General features: G+C 36.6%; 1 protein-coding gene across 2 annotated transcripts; it reads left to right on the top strand.

The window, feature by feature from the left end:
• On the top strand, window positions 1-26,575 carry RAB3IP (RAB3A interacting protein). Of its 2 annotated transcripts, XM_050898728.1 has the most exons (10): window positions 1-269; window positions 479-740; window positions 8,572-8,667; window positions 11,216-11,293; window positions 11,668-11,871; window positions 17,145-17,273; window positions 19,563-19,675; window positions 23,140-23,239; window positions 23,347-23,416; window positions 26,169-26,575. In XM_050898728.1, the coding sequence occupies exons 1-10, from the start codon at window positions 19-21 to the stop codon at window positions 26,249-26,251; spliced, it is 1,386 nt and encodes a 461-aa protein (XP_050754685.1). In that variant the 5' UTR covers window positions 1-18; the 3' UTR covers window positions 26,252-26,575. The 2 variants fall into 2 exon arrangements, with proteins under 2 accessions (XP_050754685.1, XP_050754676.1); XM_050898719.1 differs by lacking the exon at window positions 23,347-23,416 and having other exon boundaries at window positions 2-269.
• The last annotated feature ends 542 nt before the right edge of the window (window positions 26,576-27,117 follow it).

The following is a 27,117-nucleotide window of genomic DNA, read 5'->3' as shown; positions in this document are numbered from 1 at the left end:
TATGATGAGGCTTTTATTATGGCCAGTGACCCCTTGGAAGGCTTTCATGAAGTGAACCTCGCTTCGCCTACTACACCAGATCTTCTTGGAGTCAATGAGCCAGGTACTCAGGAACAAACTACCTCACCCGGTGTTATCTACCGACCGCATCCTTCCGTTGTGTCCTCCACACCAATCCAACCCAATGCGTTAAATGTTTCTGACCTTCCCACACAACCTGTTTATTCATCTCCCAGACAACTGAATTGTGGAGAAGTATCAGGTGTCAGGTAAGTTCTGTGTGTCTTTTTATTTAAATTGCTGATGTTTGTTGGCATATAAACTGTTTGCTTTACTAAAGATAAAATTTTAATATTACTTACAATGTTGTAATACTAAATTTTGTCCATAATGGTACATTCAGTACCACTACTGCCACTTCTAAAATATTTCTTCTTAATGTATTCTATAAATAAAAACTATATCACTCTCTTTACAGCATCAATGTTACCGACGCAGTACTTTGTTCTACCTCTGGACCCCAGGGTGGGTCATTCAATCACAATAATTCCAGAAAGGAGAGCAATAACGTAGAGAGAGAGTTTTTGCAGGGTGCTACAGTAGCAGATGTTGCTGAAGGAAATGAAGATATTTTTGGGTTGAGTACAGACAGTTTATCTCACTTACGGAGTCCATCTGTACTGGAAGTAAGAGAAAAGGGCTACGAACGATTGAAAGAAGAACTTGCAAAAGCTCAGAGGGTAAGGCTCGTTGTCTTGTCTCCTCCCGCTTTTTCTCTCTTCAAAGTAGTTTTAATATTGCAGAATGATAGATGGGCCAGAAGGTGCAGTCTGAGTTTACTAATTTCTTATAGAATTATTAGGTTGTAATTGTTTTACGTAAAGTTTTCTGAATGTGTGCAGTGCTAATGTCTTAGAATTGTTCCTTGACAATGTTTTTTTCTAGTGCTGCTGTTACTTAGCCATAGAAAGCTTTTACTGCAATATCTGGTTAGACACGCTTTTTCTTTGAAATGTAGACCATTCCTTCCTTCTGACATTTGAGAATAGGAGTAATTTTCTGTCATTCCATTGTTACTGTATAAGTATTTGTAGATGCTGATTATATACCTCTCGAGTCTTCTTTCTCCTGGAGTATAAAAGTGTAGCATGTGTCATGGAATATAGAAATGCTTTAGAACAAGGATACTTGTGATGTTTCATAGGGGAATGCCTGCATAGGAAAGAAGCAATAAAGGTGTCACTGGTGTTCTTTAGAGTACTGTTACACCACACTTCAAATTGAATATGGATACCTTTTGAAGACACTGTAGCTCAATTCATTAATATTTGTAAAGCGCTTTGTCTTGTTTGGATGGATGGTGCTATATAAATGCAAAGCCATTATTTATCATTTTAACATCCCTCTGTGCTTAAACTTTCGAGTAGATTTTGTGCTATTTGTATCTGTGCCCTTTCCTCTCCTCTACGTGATTCCATTCTTGTTTAGATTTAAGCTCATCTTATCTTGTGTTTGAACTTGTTGTCCTCTGTTTGTTACCTCATCTTGTTGAATGTAGTCATTGTTTCTGTCATAGTTGCATTTGCCCTTGTTAATGTGAATCTTAAATATGGATTCTGACATCACTTCCTCTGTTGATTGTTTTATTGCTGAGTAGTTGCTTCCTTTGCTAATGTGTTTGTTTGCTTAGCATTTGACCACTGAAAGGAAACATTAACCTGAGCTAAGTTTGAGGACCTTGCATGTGAATATATAATCCTAGCAGTTAACCTTGGAACCGTAGAAAGTAAGAACAAATTAAAGTTTAAACTTTAGAAAAGTTCTTCCAGCTCCTGACAGTATACCAAAGTACAGCTAACGTACTTGAAAACCACAACTCAAATCTGCTACTGTTACCTTGGAATTATCTGAAAATCTTATTCCAGTGTATACCACTTTGTCTCTTAAAGATTGAAATGTTTCCTATTTCACTCCGAAATTTGTTAAGGTTGTTTTTAAGAAATGGCATTAAGGCTGCTAGGACATACTAACTGCATGTTATGTATTTTCAAACCCTTTGGGTCGTCTTAACAAAAGCGATTCAACACTAACTTGAAACTGTTGATGTCAAAGTTCTTGCTAATTCTCAACCCATCAGGTTGATTCTTACCAGTGTTATACTGGATAGATAACTTATTTTGTCTGCTTGTCTTCTTAAACTTGCACTGTTTCAGAATTGCTAAGTAACACAGGAGTCATAGCAGGAGTCTTTACAGACTGTACAACAATAAACCCTATTCCTTCCCTAATATCTACTTTCTTCCACTTCTTGTATAAGGACTAGTTTTTTCTGTCCCTAATTCATCTCCGATTGCTTTCTTCCAAAAATCATGGCTGTTCACATAGGGCTGTGTCCACTCTGTGATATTCAGTATGTCATGCAGTCTTTAAACTTTTATTTCCAAGTATATTCACTTTTGTCGATGAGTACTTGGTTTAAAAAAATCTGTAGGGATATAATTAATAGGTAGTGCCTGTGTATAGCTGGTTGTTTTTTGCATAATGGTTTTAAATTCTCTGTAAGTCTCTGTGCTGTTTATTAGGAACAGTGAAGTGCAAACTGTAATTCTCATTTTTCTCAATTTTGTGAGCTCATTGAGCCTGGGAACCTTACAGACTACAGACTTTCCAGGAGTGAACAAAGTAAACACAAATTTGCTATCTTGCATTTTTCCACGTGGAAAATTTTTCATGTTCCATTTTGGAACATAAAACTTGTTCCAAATTTCGTACCCAAACTGTATGCTGTTGTAATATGCATTAAAGATTGATTTGAATTTGTTGCAGTTGTGATCAGAAAGGAAATAGGAATTTTGAAGCTTAGAGATCCACTATCTAATTTTTTTTCATGTCTCTGCTTGGAGTGCAATTTTTTTCTTAATGTACTCTGTTTTTTATATTAGAGAATATATGTATGGCGTGTAATTGCTAGACATTTAAGTATGGTTTTTGAAGAAATTATTCAGGAGTAGAATAAAGAATTAGTCTTTTTTTCTCCTTTGTGTATGCCTTGTATTTCTTAAGACTACAGACTTCACTTCTCAAAATGAACAGCATTGCTGGCAAAATTGTTAAAAAAGTCTTTCAAAAATTTGTTTCCTGATGAGAGGACCTATATTTTCTACTTCAGTCTAGATCGGTTGCAGCACCAAATCATGTCATAAGACTGGGAGATATGTTAGGTCAGAGGTGACAACAAGGCATCATTCTATACTAATGGAGCATATAAGATTGGACATTTGCCTTAAAATGCCCACGTTACTTAAAATGACATAGATTTTTCACTCTTTGTTGAGACCATCCAGGTGACTTTTGCTTATTTTTTCACTCAAGACTTAATTTCTGGCTATATTCTGTAAAGTGGAGCTGAAGAGCCCTTGCTTTTGATGATCTGAACCTGTCTCCTTGTTTTGCTACCCTTTTAAAGCAGCATCAAGAAAATTGAGAGGGTGTTAAAAGGCTTAGTTGATTCAATGCCTGGGACCTTATCTCCTCATGTCTCTATGCATTTGCATTTTTTCTGCCATGTTTGGATTGGGCTGTGTCACTGTGGTTACTGAAGGTAGATCAACTACATGTAGATAACATCTGAGAGAATAGCGATGGTATTTTGATATATGGTATTTCTTGACGTGCAAGTTTAGTGGAGTCCTTGCAAAGGAATACCTTTTGTTTGCTTTTTATCTTAATTAACCAGCACATTGCATGTATTTTGGATAGTTTGCTTGTAGTTGCTAAGCTGTGGCAGTTGATAGTCATGTTTTCCTTGAATTTTTGTGTGATTTGGCCTTGAAGTTATTTCCTCATCAATCAGACTGTCGATATAATGATGTCATCCCTGACTGCAGAGGGAAACTTAGGTTTTTGTGTTGATATGTTTTCTCTTGGAGTGTTGAAATTATCAGCTGTCACAGCTCCCTTGAAAGAGCAGTCTACCAGAGAAGTTGGTTGCAAGTACTGTATTTGGTTTGAGAATGGATTCCATGCTTCCTGTGGTCTTTACAGTAAGACCTGTAGGCTTGTTGGTAACAAGTAAAACCGTGTTTGACTTTTTGTAGTAGAAATCTGAATTACTGATATTTCCCTAGTAGAGTGAAATGGAGAGTTTTTTCCACAGTGATACAGTGATTCTTGTGAAAGAAGTGACAGTATAGAATGCGGTATTGTAAATTTCAATGTAGTTTAAGAACCTGATCCTCAGATCTAGATTTTTCTTTCAAAGGCCTCAATTTCTGTATGCATTCTTCATCTCAGAAACAGAGTGTTACAATTTGATCTCTTGTCTTCAGATCTTGTGTGTTGATACAGAATTTGAAGCAGATTTTTTTTCCATTGTTCTGCCTGTATTGTCAAAGAATCCAGTGTAACAGAGGCTATTGCCATTATTACGGTGTTTCTGTGCAGACTAACAGTGGTGGTTAAATCTCTTTTTTTCCACAGTAAAACATGATGCTTTAAAACTCTGCATGGATTAATGAATAAATAGATTCACAATAACTACCCAGGAATTCCAGTAGTACTACACGGTACATTCAGCATTTTTCAATTTCTGTTGCCATTTGCTTATAAGTTAACAAACAATAAAAATGAGGATGCTCCAGAATAATATACCATCCCAGAACTCCACTGAAGAGTATGCTTTCAAGCTTTTCTAAAACAAAATTGCAGTTGAATTGTAAGGCCACTGGCTTGTGATTGTTAAAGATGGGTTGGCGCTCTGAAGGTGTTTTAGCAGTTCCTTGCTGTCTTTGAGTGATGAAAGTTTTCAGTTTCCACACCTCTGACTGATGCTGTTATAGTGTATCGTAGGCATAGAAATTTTCTCAGGCTAGTAGAAGGCTACATGCAGGCAAAACAGAAGCATCTTCACCCACGCCATAAGATGATAATTCAATAGTTTGTGAAATGCTCTTATCCCTGAAAAGATACTCTGGGCCTTCTCTCACGTTAAACACCCTTGTAAATGTGGTTGCAATGAACTAATTTTTATGTAGCTTGTTTAACTTGGGTGCTGAGTGAAGACCAGTCAAATAGAAATGTATTCTAATATAAATACAAACTTTTTTGACAACTTCAGAATTCAGCAGTATCCCACAGTTCTGATTTTAGGTGATATCTGTAGAAAATCTTTGTTCTTTCCTTGGCCTTCTGCATCTAATTCTGACTTGGTTAAATTGCTGAACTAGATGCAGGATGATCTACTTTCTAGAATTTAAAATATGAATGGTTTTGAAGCAGTAATTTGCATTCCTTATCTCACTGGTTCTTTCTAAAGACCCACCTTGTAGCCTGTTTGTGAAGATCAAAGTGAAATAAGCAATAATACAACTCTTTGATATAGGATTTTTTTTAAACTTTAAGGTGTTTTTCCATGGAAGTTGAAATTTTTTTATTACCTACTTCGATAACTGTGTGTTCTTTATAATAGTTCATCTTCTTCATGTAGTTACTTTTTCAGAACAGTGGTGTGGGAAGGACTGCAGCATGAATGGTTAGTCTAGCACACACAGTTGTCTTTTCTGCCTCTATATTGTGTATGGCTGGGAAGTCTCCAGTAATGCCTTTAAGACACAGGCAGTAGTAATGTTTCTACTAACTGCTCAGCTTTTTGCTTTGGGCGCTCTTTATTTCTGCCCTGCTTAAAAAACCTGAGCTATTAAACTTATTCGGCAAAATAATGTGTTATTATGCTCCTCCTGAATCATGTGATGTAAAACTTGCCCAGTGTTTGACAACTCTAGCTAAGCAGCCATGTGTAGTAGACTGCCTGGTGTTGTCTCCTTTTTGTTTTCATTAAGTAGCTTTACTTGTCTGCCTAAATTTTAATCTAAAACCCCCTAATCTTTCCAGTTGCGGGGAAAACTGTAACCATCTTACCTAAAATAGCGTATTGATAGTGGTAGCCCAAAAGTGAACCTTTCTACCTTCTAAGTTCTACCTTCATTGTGAGTTTCATAACTCTTGACCTGAATGTTAATATAACCTCCTTTTAAGATGTATTGATATGTATGTAGCATTTTCCTTACAAATCAGTGAAGTAAACCAAAGGAAATGTATTGGTGTATTCTCTGCATTTATAGGAACACATGAAACTTGACCTTTAAGCATTTTGCATCAGAATCTTTCATTTCCTTGTTAAGAACCATACTTTATATGGGAAATACTTTAAACCAACACTAAATTAATTAAATTTTGTTTCCTTTTTTTAACCTCTTCTTTTTTACAGTTTTTTTTTTTTCCTCTTTGGCTTTTTATATTACTTATTCCTTCTTTTCCCTCCATCTGTAGCTATTTTCCTGCTTTTTTTTTTTTTTTTGAGATAGGCCGCTGTGTGCAGAATAGTAGCTAGTAAGTAAGAGTTGAGTAATATTTGAGAAATACTGTGTTTGGAAAAAACCCATCATTTAAGTGGTACCTTTCAAAATAGTTAAGATTGCATATGGAAAGCAAAAAATCAAAATGGCAAACAAACTAGACTAAAAATCAATCAAAATGTCCAAAGTTAAAACCAAATAAAAGAAGGGAGAAATAATGCCTTTGATATTAAATGAGTCTAGAACAGTCCTTAAACACTTGTCGAATTTAGGAGCTGAAGTCAAACAGGACGCTTCACCTTAGAGGAAAATCTGTTGCCAGTTTCACTGCAGAAATTGAGAGCAAGACCTACTATGAGCATGCTGCAAGGCAAGATGTAGTTTCCCACATCATTGTGTACAACATTACTCAATCATGTGGACTTTGGGAGAAATACTAACCACCTCCCAGAAACACAAGGGAGCCTGCCATTTGGGCCTTTTTATGACTCTGTAGTGACTGGCCTCCCAGAGTTTTCTGAAAGCAGCTATTTTCTTTACTGGTTTCTGGAGGTTTTCAAAGCAAATAATTGTTAAATTGTGTTTGGAGTCTTTAACATGTCAGTGACAGGCTTGGGTCCCGCATTTCAGGAGCGATGGTAGTGTAATAGCTAGCTTGGCAGGGGGAAAAGAAGAGGAGGAAGAACTAGATGGGGATGGGAGGGGAGTTATGGCCAAAAAAAATGCTTGAAGGGTCAGAATGGGCTGTCTGCTGCTTTTCTTTCCCTTACTTTTTCTCTCCATCCTTCTCTTTCTTGCAAGAGATTTCAGGGTTTAATGGTTGGGGAAGGGGAGAGGAACTCTTCTTTCAAATTCCTTGTCAAATTTTTTGTACTTCTGCTGTGGTTTAACCCCAGCCAGCAACTAAGCACCACACAGCCCCTTGCTCACTCCCCCCACCCAGTGGGATGGGGGAGAGAATCGAAAAAAAACCCCAACCTCGTGGGCTGAGATAAAGACAGTTTAATAGGACAGAAAGGAAGGAAAAATAATGATAATATGACAATAATAATACTAGAAGAATTAGAATATACAAAACAAGTGATGCACAATGCAATTGCTTACCACTCACTGACTGATGCCCAGTTAGTTCCTAAGCAGCGATCTGCCCCTCCCAGCCAACTCCCTCCAGTTTATATACTGGGCATGACATCATATGGTATGGAATAGCTCTTTGGCCAGTTTGGGTCAGCTGTCCTGGCTGTGTCCCCTCCCAGCTTCTTGTGCCCCTCCAGCCTTCTTGCTGGCTGAGCATGAGAAGTTGAAAAATGCTTGACTTAGTATAAACACTACTTAGCAACAACTAAAAACATCAGTGTGTTATCAACATCATTCTCCTACTAAATCCAAAACACTGCACTATACCAATTACTAGGAAGAAAATGAACTCTATCCCAGCTGAAACCAGGACAACTTCTCTGCAAATTACCCCGCTTTTCCCTCAGACTTGGGACAGTACAGATGAGATTGGGCATGTGTTACCCTTATACTGCCAAATCTGTGTTAAAATCTTACTGTAAAAGTGGTATGGTCAGGCCTTCTTCACTCAAATTTTAGTGGTGTAGACAAATAACATTTTGAATTTCATTAAGTTGCTTTAATTTGATTTCTATATCTGCATAAACAAGAGCAAGGATGTAATTACAGTATGATTTTGGAATTGTATTAGTTGTAAGGAGATATGCAGGAGACTTTATAGTAAAATGTGTTTTAAGATTCTTTTAGAATTGGGGATTGTCTTGAGACAAAGCTTTTTGTTTGTTTGTTTTTAAAGGATTACTTTCTTTAAGTGTCTGTTAAGGAATGAGTAAACAGAACTGGTATTCTGTCTGTCCCAATAATTAATTTGATCTATATTTTAAGTGACTTTAGTCTTCTATATGTTCACGAAAAAAGCTTTTTTTACTTCAGAGTATTTTGGAAATGCTGATGTCTAGCTTAGAGGTACTTTAGATTAGCTTGGTGTATTTCCGTATAGCAGGAAGAAATAGCTATGTATGTACAGCATTAATTTAATTTCTTCTAGTGTTAAGATTAATATTTTGAAAGGCTTTGTTTAGCAAAGGTTTTATGTTCCTCTGATTTTTTTTTTCTTTTTCTCCCCCCTCTCTGTGGTATTAGCTTTAAAAGGCCAAATTACTACTCTAAGTCAGAATAAATAACTTTCAATTTTCCATAGGAGCTGAAGTTAAAAGATGAAGAATGTGAAAGGCTTTCTAAAGTGCGAGATCAACTTGGACAGGAATTGGAAGAACTTACAGCTAGTCTGTTTGAGGTTTGTTGGAGTCTTCGATGTGATATACTTAAAGGAAGCTGAGCCAGATGTTTTATGTAGAATCAGTATATTGTATGCTGAATTTTTCTGCAATAAGCTTATGAAGGGATTTGTGTCCTGAAGACCTGGGTGTGTTGAAGTAGAGGCTTAAGAGCAAGCAGTAGACTTTTCACTTAGATGAAAGAGACCTTGTTGAGTTTGTCAGTCTGCCTAGACACGAAAAGAAGAAAATAAGGAAAATATATCAGAAAGCTTAAAACTATTTAGGCTTATTTTTTGGCATAACTATTTTGAGACAGCTTCTCTGTCTGACAACAAGGCTATCTAGATAAGAGCTAAATTTGGGGTTGCCATGGTGACTAAATAAAAAAATAACGTAGTTCCAGATCAATGGAGGTAGCAAGTACATAACTTAACCATGCTCTCAGCTTTTGAATTTTGGGTCTGGCAGCATGCTACTCCCACAAACTTGAAAAGAAACATTAATACTGAGTGATGCACCGGGGTGGAACCTAGTTACCAAGTGCAAAGTCTGAACTTTAAGTGGGACCTTTTCATTTGAGAAAAAGGCAGTAGTGCCAGCAAAGATTGTGAGCTTGTATTGCACAGAAAAAAAATCTTAAATCCATACTTGAAGCAGGATCAGTTCTCATTTTATCATAGGAATATAATAGGAATGCCTAGAGGCTAAATTGTGATACCTGTAGCTGTCAGAATAAATTTCATAATCTGGAGATGATTTATATGTTTACCAAATTGTGAGTATTGGTTTTCAACATTTGCATGAAGATACAACATTAGGTATGTTTTAGAAGCAGTATTTAAACCTATGATGTTGTATTGGTATAAAAGTGCTATTAAGACCTTGAAAGTACTGACATTCAAAAATGAAATTACAAACTGCTCTGAGGGTTGGCAATGCATTTTATTTCATCATCCCGATAGGGCAAAGTTACTTAAAATACTAAGCAGTTCCTGTGTGTAGAGAATAAATGGGAGACTGGAAAGGTACTGTTTAGCATAAATACTTGTGTATATTGGAGGGGAGGAAAATGTTGAGCAGGTATTTTAACTGTAGAAGAATAAAAATAAAATTATCAGTGAAATTGTATATTAATGACCCTTCATAACTTAGAACAATGTATCAATTTGTTAAAGCTATGTTTGAATTACAGCATATTAGTAATAATTGTTTGAGTTTTAATTCAGAACTGTTGTGGGCATGTCAGTTGAGTTTTCTTTTGTGATTTGGTTTCACTGAGGCCCTAACAAAACACAGTGTTGAGGTTTGTTGATTTTTTTGCACTGGGATCTACAGTCTTTGAATTCACGTTCTATTCTGAATCCCACTAATTTCAGTGACCATATAAGTGGATATGCTAGAGCTTATATTAATGCATCCCAATGGAGGATTGGGACTTGTTTTGCACAGCTGGGTGTGTATATTACATTATTACACTGTAATAGCACTGTAACATGCTTTGCTTTCAAAGGTGCATCACTAAGCAGAAACTGCATGGTCAATGTTAAATGTATTTGTACACATTGTATAAATGTGTATGTTCCCATTCCTGCATGTGTCTGTTGTTACTTAAGAGAATTTTACAAACTCATATTATACAGCTGTATTGTATGCCAGTGGGAGCCAGATCTTTTGGTATGATGATGTATGAACTTTTTCGTTTTATTTATATAGCGTCCAGATATGTGCTAGGCGCTTTACAGATATAAGAAGGATCCTATCCCAAGTAATTTAGTCGGTGGCCCTGATCTTTCATTCTTTGTTGCCTTCAGTAAGTACCAAGTAAGAACAGTAATTTGATCATAGGTGCAAATTGCTGGATCAGAGCCTAAACAAATACATTATGCAGACAAAAGGCTTAGAGGTATGAGGTAAAAGGATGTTTAAAAAATCCCCAGTCCTTTTATGCTTTCCTCTTTATAGGCTTAGCCTTGTTTCTTTACTTGGATTGGTTTTTAGTGCTTTTTCTGTTCTACTTAAGAAATGTTTATTAATCCACAAACTATTTTTAAGCTGTTGCTTTGTCTGTTTTATTCATGGTAAGAATTTAGACTTCATAGTTGTTTGACCGGTTCCTTCATGCAGAAATTTACAGTTGACTAAAACTGGTTATTCTGGCTAGAAGAAGGGAGAAGTTCTTTTGAATGTGCTACTGTGCCCATGTTGCTTTTGTTGCTACTGGTTGAGTCTTTCTCTTGGGGGTCAAGGAACTTGACTTGTCAGCCACCGAAGCATGACTGGAGCCTGGCGTTCATGACAGGTATTGTTCCTGCTGGAGGGGGGTGGTTGGAGTTGCTGAATTTCTGAATCTGGGCTCAGGACCAAGGAGAAGAAACTTGGTGGGCCATTGATGAATCCAAATGATAGATTTGTAGGTATTTTTTGGTATGTAACTTTAATTTCAGACTGTTGCACAACTTACTGTTCACAAGTAGTCTCCATGAAGCAAAAGTATGTCCTTAGGTTTTTTTGCTGGATCTTGCAAATTTGTGTGAAGCATTTACCCTAGCTAAACATTTTTTATAGGAAGCACACAAAATGGTTAAAGAAGCTAATGTCAAACAAGCTGCAGCAGAAAAACAGTTAAAAGAAGCACAAGGAAAGGTGAGTTTTTTCCAACTTGCTTGCTTTGTCTTTTGACATGGTTATAAATCTAAAGTGTGAATCATAAAGATGTAAATAGAGCATTACCTGTATACATTATTAAAATATATACTAAGTCGTTTTGTGTCGCCTTTGCATATTCTTAGCTAACACTTATGGACGCAGCTGATGTTTCAGCATCATATCAGCTAGCAAGGTGCATAGGAAGCCAGTGTTACTACAGTATGCAATTGCATAGGCATCTGTGTGTTAGTACTGTTGGAAGATCAAGTCTTGATTTGAACCAAGATAACTGGAAATTTTGTTAAATGATTTAACATATTAATAGCCTAATACAGTATTTTTGTTTGTTAATGACTTTATCCCCCCCCAAGATTGATGTCCTCCAGGCTGAAGTAGCAGCATTGAAAACACTAGTACTGTCTACTTCACCGACATCTCCAACTAAGGAGTTTCAGTCTAGTGGAAAAACTCCTTTTAAGAAAGGCCATGCAAGAAACAAGAGTACAAGCAGTGCTATGGGTGGCAGTCATCAGGACCTTACCATGATGCAGCCAATTGTAAAAGACTGTAAAGAGGTAACAGTACAAGGATTGTCCTCTTTTTGCTGATAAGCTGGCTTTATTGTTTTGTTTTACTCACAGTAAATCTAGTATATATTAAATTGTCATGTAATACTGACTATTTTAGAGATATTTTTCATTAATGAAAGAAAATTTTTCTTACATACCAATAGGTGGTGATTTTTCCAAGTCGTGTTTACCTTTAAATCATTAAGGGAAGATGAGATTAAATTATTAAATCCAATATTTCAAATCTTAAGATGAGAATTAAAAAAAAAGAAAAATACAGTATAACTGAATGATAAGTCCTGGTGGCTTTTTACAAAGTCCATCACCGAAAGCTCATAAACTTTCATAAACGTTTCATAAACTGTCATAGAAAAGAGGAAGAGTCATTTTATAGATCAGTAATGGGTGAAACAGGCCAGGGAAAAGACGGAATCTATGATTTATTAGAGAACAGGAGGAGAGTTGCCACTGGAGTCCCAGAGAGGCCTGTGATTTTTTTTTTTTTTATCTACTCATGTAGTTGAAAATGGGGAAATAATGAGGCGACAGGTTGGTACTCGAGTCCTTGGAATGTTAGTAGCAAAAAATGACCGAAAAGTTGAGAAGGATCTTATGATATTGAGTGGTTAGTAGAACAACAGATGAAATTCAAAATCAATAAATGAGAAATGAGGCATCCAGGGAAAAAATGCAGCTCTAGCAGACATGTGGTTGTGGACTTAGAAATAGCTACATTGTGCTGGAAAAAAAAAGTAGTGTACTTGTGGATAATTCTCTGAAAACACCATCTCAGTGCTCAGTGATCATCCAAGACCCACAGAGCCTTAGGAGTTGTTAGGAAAGGAATAAATAGCAAAAGAAAAAGCATTATACTGCTGTATAAACATGTAGTAAATATGTGTGTCTATGCATGCAGCTATGATATCTTCATCTCAGAAAGGACATAATGAAAATATGAGGAAGTGTGACATAAATGGTCAAACCTATGGAAGTATTTCTGTGTAGACGCACACACTTGAGGTAGAACAAAGATCTATACAATCACAGGTGAAATGGGGAAGATGAATGGTGAACAAATATTAATGATTTCTTGCCATAAGAAAACTCTGGAAGCTAAAGGGAAAATAATTTTCAGTCAGTACATAATGAAACTTTACAACTCATTGTCACGAGGTAGCAAGATTAAAAATATAAATGTGTTCAAAATGTAGTCATGCAAAGTGACAAAAGCCTGTCAAGGTATATAGAAGACAGATATGACATTTGGCTTAGGAAACTTCTTTAACTACAGATTGCTAGAAGTCGAGAGGCTGTGAAATGAAGACACATCACTGTCTTTCCTCTCGTACTGCTCTGCAGCCAGCTCTGTGACTGCTGGCCATTGTCAGAGGGGTAACAGGCTAACTGGATCTTTAATGTGATTCACAGTGGCTATTTTTATACTTTGTTTTGCCATTCATCATTAAGTGCATTTATACTATACACCTTTTTACTATAAATCTAGAAAATAAAGGTATTTTCCAGTTTCTTATTCATACTCGGCCTTCAAAAAAAAAAAAAAGTTTTACATCTTGCCTGCCCACTTTCAGTGGTATCCAGGATGTTTTCCTTATTAAAATTGAATCCTTGTTGCCCTTCAGAAAAGGGGAGAGCTGGGATGGAATCCAGTTACTTTGTAAGCATCACACTGAGGTCATGACTCAATGAAATTTTTAAGTGTCGGGCAAGAGTGAGAGAGGAGAAAAATCTGTTTTGCCTCAATTTCTTGTGGAGAGAAAGTGGTGAATGTGAAGGCTGTGCTGCAGAAAGTCCAGTTTGCCTGACATTTTTCTTTAGTTCAGTCTCCTTTTTGTTGGCTGCGTAAGGAGACACTTTGAGGCTGATTGAGGCTGCTCAATACAGGTGACTGTTTCTTCCAGTGACAGCCCAGGGAATCGGTAAGAAACACACGGATTTTCAACTCACTGGGACTTGAGTCCTTCTGTCTCTCTTCTGAGCAGGAGTATTTAATGGAGTGCAACATGGGGTGAAGAAAGCAAGACTGCCTCTGGCATGGTGGTTAGGACATTATTTTAAGCAGAGGAGACAAGCCTTCCCTACTGCTTTTGTTATCCAATGCTTTGTGGTTTTGTTTACTGCTTTTGTTTATTGTTGGTCTAAGGTAGATGTTTTTGCATTTCTGGGAGCTGGGTCTGAAACCCTAGTCTGCCACCTCCTTGCTAAGTGTTCTTGCAACTGAGGTTACCCTTTGCATGTCGTTCTTCTGATTTTGAGTGACTCTGCTTCAAAAAGAGGGCTGAGAGTACCCTTGCTCAGGGGTATGTAGTGGCCTTGTGATGTGGGGAATATAGCTTTGGACCCTTACGGAGAGTCTACCACCCAGAGCTTTGCATTTCGAGATGTTTGATGGAGCTGGGTGTAAATACACGTCAGCTGTCAGGTTTCTTTGTGGAATGTGGACAGAGTTAGAGTGGCTGGCTGTCTACCCTAAATTGCAGTGGAGCCAGAAAGGTGCCAACATCGCAGAGAAATACTTCCTAGCATGTGGGAGTAATCTCTAGGATAAGCAGACATGTCTAATTAGTTTAGATATTAACAGGATTTAGGCAACTTGAATAGCTGCCTGGATCTTAGGCAGGCAGGTAGCATCCACTCAGCGTAAATGCTGATAAATGCATCAGTGTTGTTCCAAGAGCTGACATGTTTCTCTGATGTTGTGTTTTACTGTAAAATGAAAACATTAAAAATTTAACTAGAATTATTATTATAATTGGATGTATATTTAATTGCAGGTAATCAAAACTTTGATCTAGTGAAAATGCAAGTAAAGGCAGGGAGGAGATACACATGTAAGCGTAGATTGGAAAGGAAGAGCATCAAACTATGCTCACTGAGCAGTTTTTTCAAGGCAGCTTCTTTATAAATTGCAGGTTTGGGGGAAATTGAGTTAAATCTAGAAAATAACCAAGTTAAGAAATGCATCATAATTTTTAGAATCATATAGTACAAATCAAAAATGGCTTTTTTTTTTTCTGCTGATATCTCTTGATTGTATTCATTTTAAAGCCAGACCTCAGATGGGTTTTAAGGTATGGGAAATGTTCCTTTAGGGAGCAAGTTACACCTATTGAATTTCATTTGCGCAATGAGGTTGGTGGCTTAGCAACCAGAACATTTATGGACTAGCTTAATTAAGATGGTTGTTCCTGATTGTACATGAGTGTAAGGCAAGTAGCTCTAATGGAGAACAAATTTGGCAGTCTAATTTTTGTAGGTTCTTTTTCAAGAAAAAAAAACCCACAAGAACTCCCCAAAATATATATGTAAAAGAATGGCGAAGTGCTGGGAGCTCAGAGAAGGGGTAATGCATAGGGAAAGAACAAAAGACTGAAGGAGGTTGGTTCAAAGCAGTTGTTGTGGTTTAAGCCCAGCTGGCAACTAAGCACCACACGGCTGCTTGCTCATTCCTCCCCGCCCCCCTGGTGTGATGGGGAGGAGAATCTGAAGAAAAAGGCAAAACCTCATGGACTGAGATAAGGACAGTTTAATAGGACAACACAAGGAGAGAAGAAGTAATAATAATAATATTAATAAAAGAATGTATAAAGCAAGTGATGCACAATGCAATTGCTCACCACCCGGAACCTGATGCTCAGCCCGTTCCCAAGCTGCGATGCCTCCTCCCCCCGGCCAGCTCCCCCAGTTATATACTGAGCATGACATCATACGGTATCCAATATCCCCTTGGCAAGTTTGGGTCAGCTGTCCTGGCTGTGCCCCTTCCCAGCTTCTTGTGAAAATTAACTCTATCCCAGCTGAATCCAGGACAGCAGTGTACCAATCTTTTTAATAGGATTAAAAATAAATTATTTAAATTTTTAGCATACATTATTTTCCCTCTTTCATTATCTCATCTATATTATTTGTTTTTATTATTACAAAATTTTAAAATCACATCCTGGCTTATCTTTGGCGTGCAGCGTACATCCCTTCGTATAGCTTTAGGTTTGGGTTTTAGGAGTATAGGTCTGCTATAGTACAAGAAAGGGATTTGACAACCAGTTGGAGGGGAAAGGTGCTGAAGTCTGTTTCAGCAGAATGTCAAAACCAGTCTGAGGATGGTGTTGCATCTGAGGAGCAGGATGGCGTTGCATATCCCGTTGGGGACTGCCATTAGTCTTTGATGTTGGATTAGGAGTATGTGTTGGAAGCACTCATCCCCACTCTGCTTGGTTCATGTCTTGGAGCAGTGTTGGTGCCCGTGAACAGGATCCTTCTCAAGTAACCCTAAACCAGATGATGTGCTCTGGGAGTACCTCAGTGTGCTCCAGCTGTTGGTGGGTTGCCAGCCCGTGGGACAGGCTGTCCCATAACGCAAACATGGATTTTAATAGCGATCTAGTACCAGTCTCCTGAACGCCAGACTGGATAGGTGCCTTCCCACTACTAAACTGATCTCAGCATGGAGATGACAAAACAAGGTGTTTTCAAAGCAGATAAAACCATCTCTTCCTAACACAGAGCATGCTTACTGCTAGTGTGATTTAATGGATTGTTTTGGTATGTCTCCATTGACTAGAGGAGCTGTGGGGGAGCAGGCTCATAAATCATGCCCAGTGAATATCCTTGCCTTCCTGTTGTAGCATGGTGTAGGAGAGAGCTTGGGCATAAAGGTGAAAAATTAAGAATAAGAGTATAGTTTTAATTGATTTGTATATTGAATTCCTGTTTTCCTGTGTTAATATATTTAGTATGTTAAATGTCTATTTTCTTTTAGTGTTTGGATAGCAGTGTGTTATATTCAGATGCAGGGTGAACATATAAGATGTCTAGGATTGCAGTTGTTTTCTTTAGATTTCTCTGCTTTTCTGTAACTCGCAGAAGTGGAGATGGACTAAAATACTGTAATGAAGATACATCAAGAAGAAAATTATTTTTTGGCTTTTTTCTGTTAAGCAATCAGTTAAGTTTTTCAAAGCTATCCTAGAAGCTTAGGAAATTGGGGAGAGGTAATTAGCTTGCCCCTGGTGTTGTGGTGACCAGTGAATGCATTACCTCTGTGTCTTGAAAATGATATGTTTTGATTTGCTTATATTTACAGTCTTAGGAAAGTGGATTTAAGAAGGTGTTCATAGCTGGGGCACGATAGCATTCTTTCACAGTGCAGTGGAAAGCATTTAGTTTTAATGCTCATTATTTACCTGTGGATATTTGCAAATGATAGACGCTAGTGTGATAATTGCAGTACTAAAATATATGAATCTTTGTGTATGTTCTAGGCTGACCTATCTTTGTACAATGAATTCAGATCTTGGAAGGATGAGCCTACTATGGACAGAACATGTCCTTTCTTGGACAAAATTTATCGGGAAGATATTTTTCCATGTTTAACCTTCTCAAAAAGTGAGGTAATGGAAATAGTCTAAATATGGTCACTGACGCTTTTCCCATAAATATGTTACATGAAGCCAATAGGCTGTATTAAAAATGTTTTCATGTGAAGTTTAACCATTTCTGTTTCATTAGAGTGTGACAGTTTACAGTGAAGTGCTGAAGTTTAGTCTGGAGTATTGAAATGATCGTTTTTTCTTCACTATTTCATTTATGCTATTCCAGATATGGCCTTTTTAGGTCTACTCCTTCAGATGTTACTCCTCTCTGGCAGAATCTGATGTTTGTAGGAATGTATGGTGGGTTTTTTCCTGATATTTCAAAGATACTGTTTTGTAGAAATAGTGTCCTGTCACTGTCTCTTGTTTATACAGGGGGCAGTAGAGACCAATATATTTAATTTTGTGGACCAGTTTTCTCTCATATCAATCAGAGCAGGCTGCAAGCACAGTCTGGGTGTTTTCTTGAAGAGAGGTTTGAGTTACAAGAATTAGACTTTGGGATTTGATATGATTCAACAGGGGCAGTTTGGGAATATGGTTTTAGATGAAACGAATTATGAGACTTTTTTTCCCTTGTTTTATTCCCACACACTCTCCCATACAGAGGAAAGACTGCAGTTTTACCCATCCTGGGAATAACGTGGAACTGATTCCAGCTCCAGCTGCTTTACTTAGTTTTCGTTCTTAAGCAGCATTTACAGGCTGTAGCTGTGATATCAGTCTCTAGGGCAAAAGGACCATATTCTTAGATCTTTATTAAACTAAGAATAACAAATTTTAGAGCCCTCAGACTTGATAGGTTTTTTCCCAATAAAAGTAAACATCTCACAGGGAAAATGCTGTATTTTCTAAATAATGTTTATCTGTTGTTTTCATGTGTGTCATGTTCTTTTCCCATGCTTTTCATCTACTGTTACTTGCTGGCCATAAGCATGCACGATCTTTTAGTTAATTGTATACCAGTTCATTATGGTTGGTGTACAGCATCATAGGAACCTCTCCCATTAAAAAGTTTACTTGGTTACTATGGAGATTAAATTGCTTCTGCAGTATGTGTAAGTAGGCCATCCTGTTGTCTTTCGCAGCAACTTCGTTTTGGTTTTTTCTGCTTCAGTGGTGATATAATTACTGTAGATTTGTATTTCCTCGTAAGGAAAGAATGAGGCTTCTAGCACTTGTCAGTTATCAGTTATTGTTTCCAGATGCTGTGCATAGTGACCAACTTCAGTTTTCATGTCAATATCGATAAACTAATGTGCAGTTAAACCAAACAATAAACTACACATGTATTGTGTTTTTGAATAATTGGAAATGCAGTTATCTGAGTGGTTGAAGTATTACATTAACTCTCAGTAGCCTCTTGTGTATATGTATAGTGTTTTGCTTTTGGGAGATGGCAGAGAAAGAGTATTTCATATGAACTACTTTAATAGTAACATTCTGTTTTTAAAATATTCAAAGTGCAATAGAAAAATATCGTTACTCAGTAGGAAGGAACCTTTGCACAGAATTATTTCACTAATAACATAAATTGCACCTTCTTTTAAATCAAGTAATGGCTATTACTTGTCCATACTTGAACAGTAGTCTTGGGCAAGCGTTGAGTCCAATCAAGCAAAATGAGCATATTTCTAGTGTCTTATGATTGTGTGTTTATAAAGAATTAACATAAAAAGCCTGAGCAAAGTTGCACTTTGTTTCACGAAGATGTTTTAACTAGACTACTGTTTGAAAGTTGCAACTGGCTTTTCTATATATTATGTTGGCTTTTCTATATGTTACTCAGTCTTACTCGTTTGAAAACCTTTCTAAAGCTATCTTTGGCTGAAAAACAGTGACATAATATTTACTTGTTTTTTGCAAGATAAGGAAACCTGCTGCATCATTTTGTGTTTCCACAGAACACAATAAAATTAGAGCAATTTTTTTAAATGAAGTTTGTGCCGTATCCAGTCTCTGACAAGAACACTGCATGTACAAATGTATATGCTATTTGGGCTTGTGAGGAATAACTGAAAATACAGTTAGCATTTTAAACATGCTTGACTACATTCCCGGTTGTAAAGGCAGTTATATTGCCTCAGGGAGGGCAGGGTTATTTGGAGGGCAGAATTTAAACGGAAGCCTGGAAACGGGACCTCTTGCTCACGATGAAAGCAAAATCTCATTTGTAATTGAATTTCTCTTTGGTGAGTTGGTTTTTTTTTGGTGTTCCTAACTTTACAGAAGAAGAAATATGTCACTGCTTTGAGGCAATGGATAACGCAGAGCTGTTTTTAACTGCTTTCTAAATTTCTCTTGCAGTTGGCCTCAGCTGTTCTGGAAGCTGTTGAAAACAACACTCTGAGCATTGAACCTGTTGGCTTGCAACCTGTTCGATTTGTGAAAGCTTCTGCAGTTGAATGTGGGGGACCAAAGTATGTTAAGCTAACAGACAGAGGGTGAATCTTGACTCATTTGAGATAACTCTTGGATTGAGAACTGCTGTCAACTGATCACCTCAGTCAAATTTGTGTATCTTAACCTTTATTTCCTAAAATCTAAGACTTCAAGATTGCCGTTACAAAATTTTATGCGGAAAGTAAGCAACTAATAAATTAAACTTTAAAAAAGACTAATATAAAACAAACCTTTAAGACAAATTCCCTTTTGGGAGAGCTGTTTACTTCACTTATGATGCATTGACCACAAAAGTAACATTCACTTCTTTGGAGAAGACCATCCTGATACTTAAAATAGATGCTTTTGAACTAGGGGCTCTCACCTGGAAAGCATCATGAAAGAAATAGGTATTGAAGTAGTACAGGCTGACTATCGGACATCTGGAGTATTTGTGGCATAAGAAATTTAGGACATACATAGCACACTGACAAAGGTAGCTGATATAGAGTAAATCCTCTGAATTTGAGCAGGAGGAATGTCATGAAGCGGGAATGAAGGTGAAGGTGAGTTTGAACCTAAAGCAGGAAGTTTGCTTGAATGACAGGAAGGTTATTTTATAAATTTTGGAGTGGTCCTAGAGGAATCTGAAGCAAGACTTGTCAGGTACTGATACAGACATTTAAGTTAGGTGGGAAGGACTTGCCTGAGGCACTGGGGCTTTGATGGATGTGGAGGAGAAGGAGGGGATTTGTAGTGTGCTTTAGTGTATGTCAGGGTTAAGCAAGCAAGGTCAGTGTTAATCTGGAGCCTTCCAAATCTTGAAAAAGCCTTGACTTTTCTGCTGGAGATCTTTTGGACAAGTTGACAATTCTCTCTAATATTTGACAGAGCTCAATTTTCTGATAGAAAGCTTGCATCAAAATGTTTTCATCTGGCTCTTAAGATTTTTTTTTTTTTTCCTTTCTCATCGCTATTGGTTTTTAGTTCTTGTTTTTCCTCTGGTTTTGAGTGGAAGAGAAAATACATTTAACACATTTCAGAATTTTTTACTTTCTCTTTAAAGAAGCTGTATAAAATGAAAATTGTGTTTTATGACCTAGCCTACAAAATTTCAGGCATGCATATATTCTTCAGCTTACTCCTGTCACTAGAAAACATGCTCTTTGAGCTGTAACAGCCCCTCATCAGAAGGGCCCACCACCAATAATGGAGCTACTCAAGGGGTGGTGATTTCAAGTCCAAGATAGACCACTGTGAGCTGCGTTCCATGAATACCATAGAGAATCTGGACAGCCAGAAGCTACTGAAACAAGTCGCGTCATTAAAAAGCAATTGGCAAATTGATTTAAAATCATTGTGGTTCAAGCAGCTTCCCTATGTCTTGGCATGATGAAATATTTACTCAAAAACAGGAGACTCAATTGCATCATTCAGAAGTTTAATGAGATTTTTAACCTATTTTCTCCAGTGTAAGGTACATTTTTAATTAGAACTTATGTAATCCTTAAATAGTTGGCTAGGTATAGATTAACGTTTTGAGATGACAATGCACAAACTGTAATTTAGTTACTTTAGGTGTATCAAAAGGCCAGGCGTACTCCTTTCTCCCTTTTCACGCTGTCATGTAGCGACAAAAACTTGTGGTATTGCTTGGAGATAAGTAATAGGTAAGGAATATGCAGTATTTAAGTGTAATTTGACAGCAAATGTGCTTTGCCTTATATATCATTACTGGCACCGAATGAGAAACAGGTGTTCCAGTTTTCACTGAATCAGAGTAGGTTTCACATTTTTTATTTTTATACAGTGCAAAGCACTATTTTTATTGAAACCCTGTTCTTAAATAGGTAATGTAATATAGACAAATTGTAAATAAATAACAAAAACTAGAGTAATGTTTTTAAAGGAATTATTTTGTTGTACAATTGCCTGGTGGATGGGAGAACAGATGCATAAAAAAGCGGGTAATAGCCCAACAGCAAAATAAGGAGCAGAGGGCGGAGAGCTGTGATAATAGTGAAGAAAGGTTCTTGATATACAGAAGTTATTGAATGGTGCCTGTGATGGTGTGTAGTAAGTGCTGCCTTAACGAAAGACAGCTGGGTTTCCCCACAGGATTCGAATAATTGTCCCCGTGGGGAACAAAGTGCTAAGCTGCATGTGTGCTGTACAGCGCAGAACTGAGTCATTAGTAGTAACTGTCATGCCAGCATTTAACCTGGTGTGATGGAAGATAACATATAGAAGGTAATTCTATAGCCAGAAGGAAAAAAAGGCTTTATTTTCCAGCATGGAAAGTCTGTCTTCTCACAAAAGCTTGACTGAAATTGCAATCAGCTTGCTTCAGCTACTGTAAGATTTCTTAGATCAATGGACTGCTGTCAGTCCTCATAAATTGCTGTGGAAAATCGTATACACTCTTCCATTTTTTCCTGTCTTACACGGTTCTGTGGATCAGCTGCAGGCTATTTAAAAGGGCCTCTGAGCCAGTTTAGAACCACAGAAGCTTAGTAATTTTTGTTTCACTTTCGAAAGGCTGCTTGTTCTTAGACTCCCTAATTTTGTGAGGTAGAAATGGGAGAAGAGCCAGCAGCTTTTAAAATCAATGAAACAGTGGATGCCATGACAACCCAGTTCATCTGAGATGCTGCAATGTAGAAATTCCAAATAAATCAGATTCCCATTTTATTTACATTTATTAAGATTGTGTTAATAGCAGTTTCTTCAAGACATTCAAACCTTCTTTTTCTAACAAATGTTGGAGGAAATTTTTAAAAATTCTTTGCCTTTTCCTGAATTGTTTTTTTGGGAAGAATTCGTGGCGACTACTGACCTTTCCTTGTTCCTGAATATGCCATACTTGCAATACACCAGAATAAGTAAATTTGATTATTTTACCATTGCTTTTTGTAATGGTAATGGAAAGAATTATTGCCAGACAGCCTGTTTTCCTTTGTCCCAGATTATTTTATACTCTGAGTGTAAAATATGATTTCGTTTGCGCATAAATGCAAAGCTGGCCTTAGAACGCATCTGAGAGGCTTCAGAGAATTGACTGCTGTTCTGTAGGGCTGATATATTTTTATGATGAAATGCAACATCAAGCAGAATTTTTAAAAAATCTGTTTAAATGTTGGCATCAACTGATAATTTAAACAATGTTTATTTTACATATGAAGAGTTAATTAAAGAAATCCCACTGTTCCAGAGTTGTCAAGCCAACTTGAAGTAGTGAATATGGAAGTACGTGACCAGAGCTGAAGAAAGTTTTAAAAATCAGAAGTGCATCACGATGCACCAGTATTGAAACAAAATTGGTCCTTGTGGAACTAAAATAATTGACAGCATAATGTAATAATTGCAGCTTGTAAAATGAAGGCAGAGACTCGAGTATCTGCGCCAATATGAAGCAATTACATTAACACCCTAAACATATGCAGGAGTTTAGACATTAATGTCAGATTTGTTTATTAAATCATGCAAACTTTATATTTTGTAGGAAATGTGCTCTCAGTGGACAAAGTAAGTCATGCAAACATAGAATCAAATTAGGAGATTCAAGCAGTTATTACTACATTTCTCCTTTCTGTCGTTACAGGGTAAGTAGATTTACTGTGATTTCACTTTGAGTAGTAGTTATTTAGTTATTTTTTCCACACCATTATACAAAATGATATTGACCACCATTATTTTTATATGGGTTCAGATCACTTCTGTGTGTAACTTCTTTACGTATATTCGATACATCCAGCAAGGACTGTTGAAGCAGCAAGATGGTGAGTAGGAAATTGTATTTGGCATATATAAATAGAAACTTACATAGTGCATGTGCCTAAAACTTGTGATCTGTGCACAACAGCAGTGACCTGACATTACAGGAAAGCCGTTTGTTGGTAGTCGTAATTACGAGAATTTGGTGATATTCCACCCTCCAATAAAGTTGTTTTTTTTAACAACAACAAATTAAAAAGCAGTGATTTTTAGTCCATCTAAAAACCCCTTACGTTATTCAGTAAGAAATGTTATGAAAAATTCTGTAATGAGAGGAGTTAGTCACAGTTTTTCCACACAGTATTCAAAAATCAAGTCTCTTTCACAGAATATGGAGATATTTTAGACCAAAAAAACTTCAGTTTGGTTTGATCTGGGCCATTTTTTCTTCTTTCACTTGGTGTTTTGGTGCGTCTTCTCATTTTGTGCATTGAGAATTCAGACATCCGTTCTGGTCAGACTGTCTTTCAGGAAGAACTGGCAAGGATGACAATATTTTGCATTAAACTGTAAAAAAATAAACAGGAAACCATACTGTAATCATTCATCTGAGTGCAGCTGAGAAATGAGGTCTCGGTAATTGCTGTGGCATGGCAAAGTCTCTTGATTAGGGCTCTGGTTATAAATGTAAGGCTTGATTACCCCCCACCCCAAAAGGGAAATGTGTTTTTTACTGCCATTGCTTCAGGCTGTGGGTTTTTTTCCCCACTATTGTTACCCGGTCGCTTTGTTCCTGTCAGAATAGCATATCCAACAACTGTCTATTTAAACTGTTCACGCAGTAATTTGGAAATTTGATTAACTGTGCTATTCAGTTTCAATATGTCCATATAAAAGAAGATGGTTATGAAAATGTACGCACTGTACACGTAGTTACTTAATTCTGGAATTTGAAAATATATTGCATGTTGGAGTTGTATTTATTGGTCTTCATTTGCAAGACTATTTTACCTGTTTATCACTGTAAAAGAAAATTATGATGATTTGATTGTGTTTAAAATGTACACAATTGATTTAATTGTATTTCCTGTCCAGGTCAAAGAATATTGCCCAACAGCCTTCAGTCCGAGGTTTTTTGAAACAGACCATATCACTTAGGCTCCTGGATTTGCTAAGCACAGATAGCGGAAAAAGTGTCATTAGCCCTGTGTCAATAGTTAATTAAAAAAATTGCTTTCACTTTTAAAATTCAATTTTTTTAAGTTCAGTTGCATTTTTGAAAGTAGAGTAAAACAGCATTGTAATGTTTGTGGATGTCTGTGCTTTTCATTCTTCCAGTCTTTGAGTCTGTGTGGATTTGCTTCATCCAGAATTTGGCTAGAATTAGCCCCACTTTGATCTACCTCACCTGTTGTCATCTTTTCTGATGTTTCCCAATTTCAAGAGCTCAGCATTTTAGCTACACTCAAATCTTTTGTTTCCATTTCTAACCTGAAGGACTCCTGAGGTGATAGAGAGACAGTTCCTTACAAAAAAATAATGCTGTTAACTTTCCTTGTCAAAGGGAATTATTTTCATGGAATTCACCAGAAATTCACCTATTTCATACACTAAATTATGTTTAATAAAACCTTCAGATGGTGGTAATTTTTACTGATTTACTAGCATTGCAGAAGATGTGTTATCAATAACACTTGAAAATGTGTTATTTAAGTTTTAATTTGGTTTATAGTTAAAAGGCTTTTACTTTGACCAGAAGGACCTATATAGTTTCAACTAAACGTTGTTTACTTTGCTATTGAGATAAAGAAGTTAAGTTAATATTTTTTCCATCGAATAATGAAATATTTTCAGCACTATCAGAATTATTTATTCTTCACAAGAAGTTTTGAAAAAACCTTGAGTTTGGTGTTTCAGCTCAATTGTCATCTTTACCATGAAAAACATAGAATTTGCATTTGTAGCTTTATGTAAATGTTTCAACAGTACCTTTACAAGAATGTAGGCATTCATGGTACTTGTCTGCATAATACCTTATATGTGTTTCTACTCATGCACCATATAATTTTTGAGACAGGTCACTTTTTGTAAAAGTGGTTTTTGAAATACGGTAGGGAAGACCTTGTACTTGTTGCTCAGGTTAATAATCTTTGTAGCCATTCTACATCATGAGCTTGACTGCATGGAAATTATTTTTGTCTTGAATGATTATATACTCAATAATTTTGCTTTGTATTGCTATGGCATCTAGAAGCTTAAGGTATGCACTAGGCTCATCAAGTTTAGCAAAATACAGATGAAATAAAAAGATCTTTTCCCCCCCCAGTTTATTGTTGCTGGCAGATTACTGGCAGAAAAAGAGGGAGGAATAAAGATTACAAATGGAAAAATTATAAGAAAATTACAGATTCTGTGATAAAACAAATCTTATCCAACAAGTTCTACTGTTTTCTTATTGTAGTCTTTTAATTTTCCAGAAAATGAGTCAAGGGACAGGGCAATTAAAATGAGAAACTGCAATTAATTGAAGCTGATGAGAAGTACTGATGTATTTTTGTTCCCCAATTTAGAAAGAAATAATCTAAAACTTGGGGAATTTTTTATAGGACCATCATTTAGATTTTTTTAAAATAAATACTTTAACAGATTTTGTCACAACCAAGCACAGATAGCCCTCATACATATTAATTCTGGCTTTACTAGATGTTTGTTACTACTGAAGTTCCCCTAAACTGATGTACAGTGAGGCAGCCTGTATACATCAGTTGAAATAAAATATGAATTCAGTATGTTTAATGGTATTTCTGTCTTTTTTAGTGGATCAGATGTTCTGGGAAGTTATGCAGCTGAGAAGAGAGATGTCACTAGCAAAACTTGGCTATTACAAGGAAGAGCTCTAAATCTTTTTACTCTTGCGCATGCATGAACTTCATTGAATATACATAACTAAAATTGCTGAATCTTTTTTTGTCACTTGATATTTATTTCCACGAAGTGGGTCCAAGATCTTTCTCCTTTTGCAGATTGCACTAAGAAGTACTGTGATTGTTTTACACTGACCTATGCTGTATATGCGTACATACAATACTTAGTTGAACAAATGTGGTAAGCACTTGCAGGTGTATTAGTGATTGTAATTTACATTTAAAAACAAAACTTCTGATTAAAGTGTTAGTCTGAAGCAGTGTCTGTCTTCTGTTCTTTGTGATGCAGAATGATGTAAACCTCCCTGATAAGTCATTCCAAAAGCTAAAACTGAGATGATTTTGTGAAGACGAAATAAACGCCTGACATTTTCTTCATTGCAGTGTTTAGATACATGTGTATCTCTAGGCATGTATGCCAATACAGTTAACAGACAACTAGGAGAACTTGGAATTCTTTGAAGTACTTCTTTCCCATATTTTTCATTTTTAAAACATGATTTTTTTTTTCTCTTGCTTTTTTGTGATTTCCAATTTCCAATGTTTTCTACATCAATTTCCCACAGCTGTCCTTGAAACTGGAAAATATCCATTATGTAATTTCTTTAACATGCTGGTGATAATTTCCATATAATGTTATCAGTTTCTTCACACACGCAATTTGCTACAAAGAGAACCCAAAAAAGGATCATGGCTTCTTAAGAAAGATGCTTTTTCTGTTGAAGTGCTACTTTGGCACTTCAAGTGGTCCTTTTTCCCTGGGCATAGTCTAAGCTGAAAGCAGACAGTTGGTTAGGTTACAAGGAACATCGCTGTGGGTATGTACTAGGCTTGCTATGTAA

This window comes from Gymnogyps californianus, chromosome 1, assembly GCF_018139145.2.
Source record: "Gymnogyps californianus isolate 813 chromosome 1, ASM1813914v2, whole genome shotgun sequence".
Lineage (NCBI taxonomy): Eukaryota > Metazoa > Chordata > Aves > Accipitriformes > Cathartidae > Gymnogyps > Gymnogyps californianus.
This window is presented reverse-complemented; position numbering and strand designations above follow the sequence as displayed.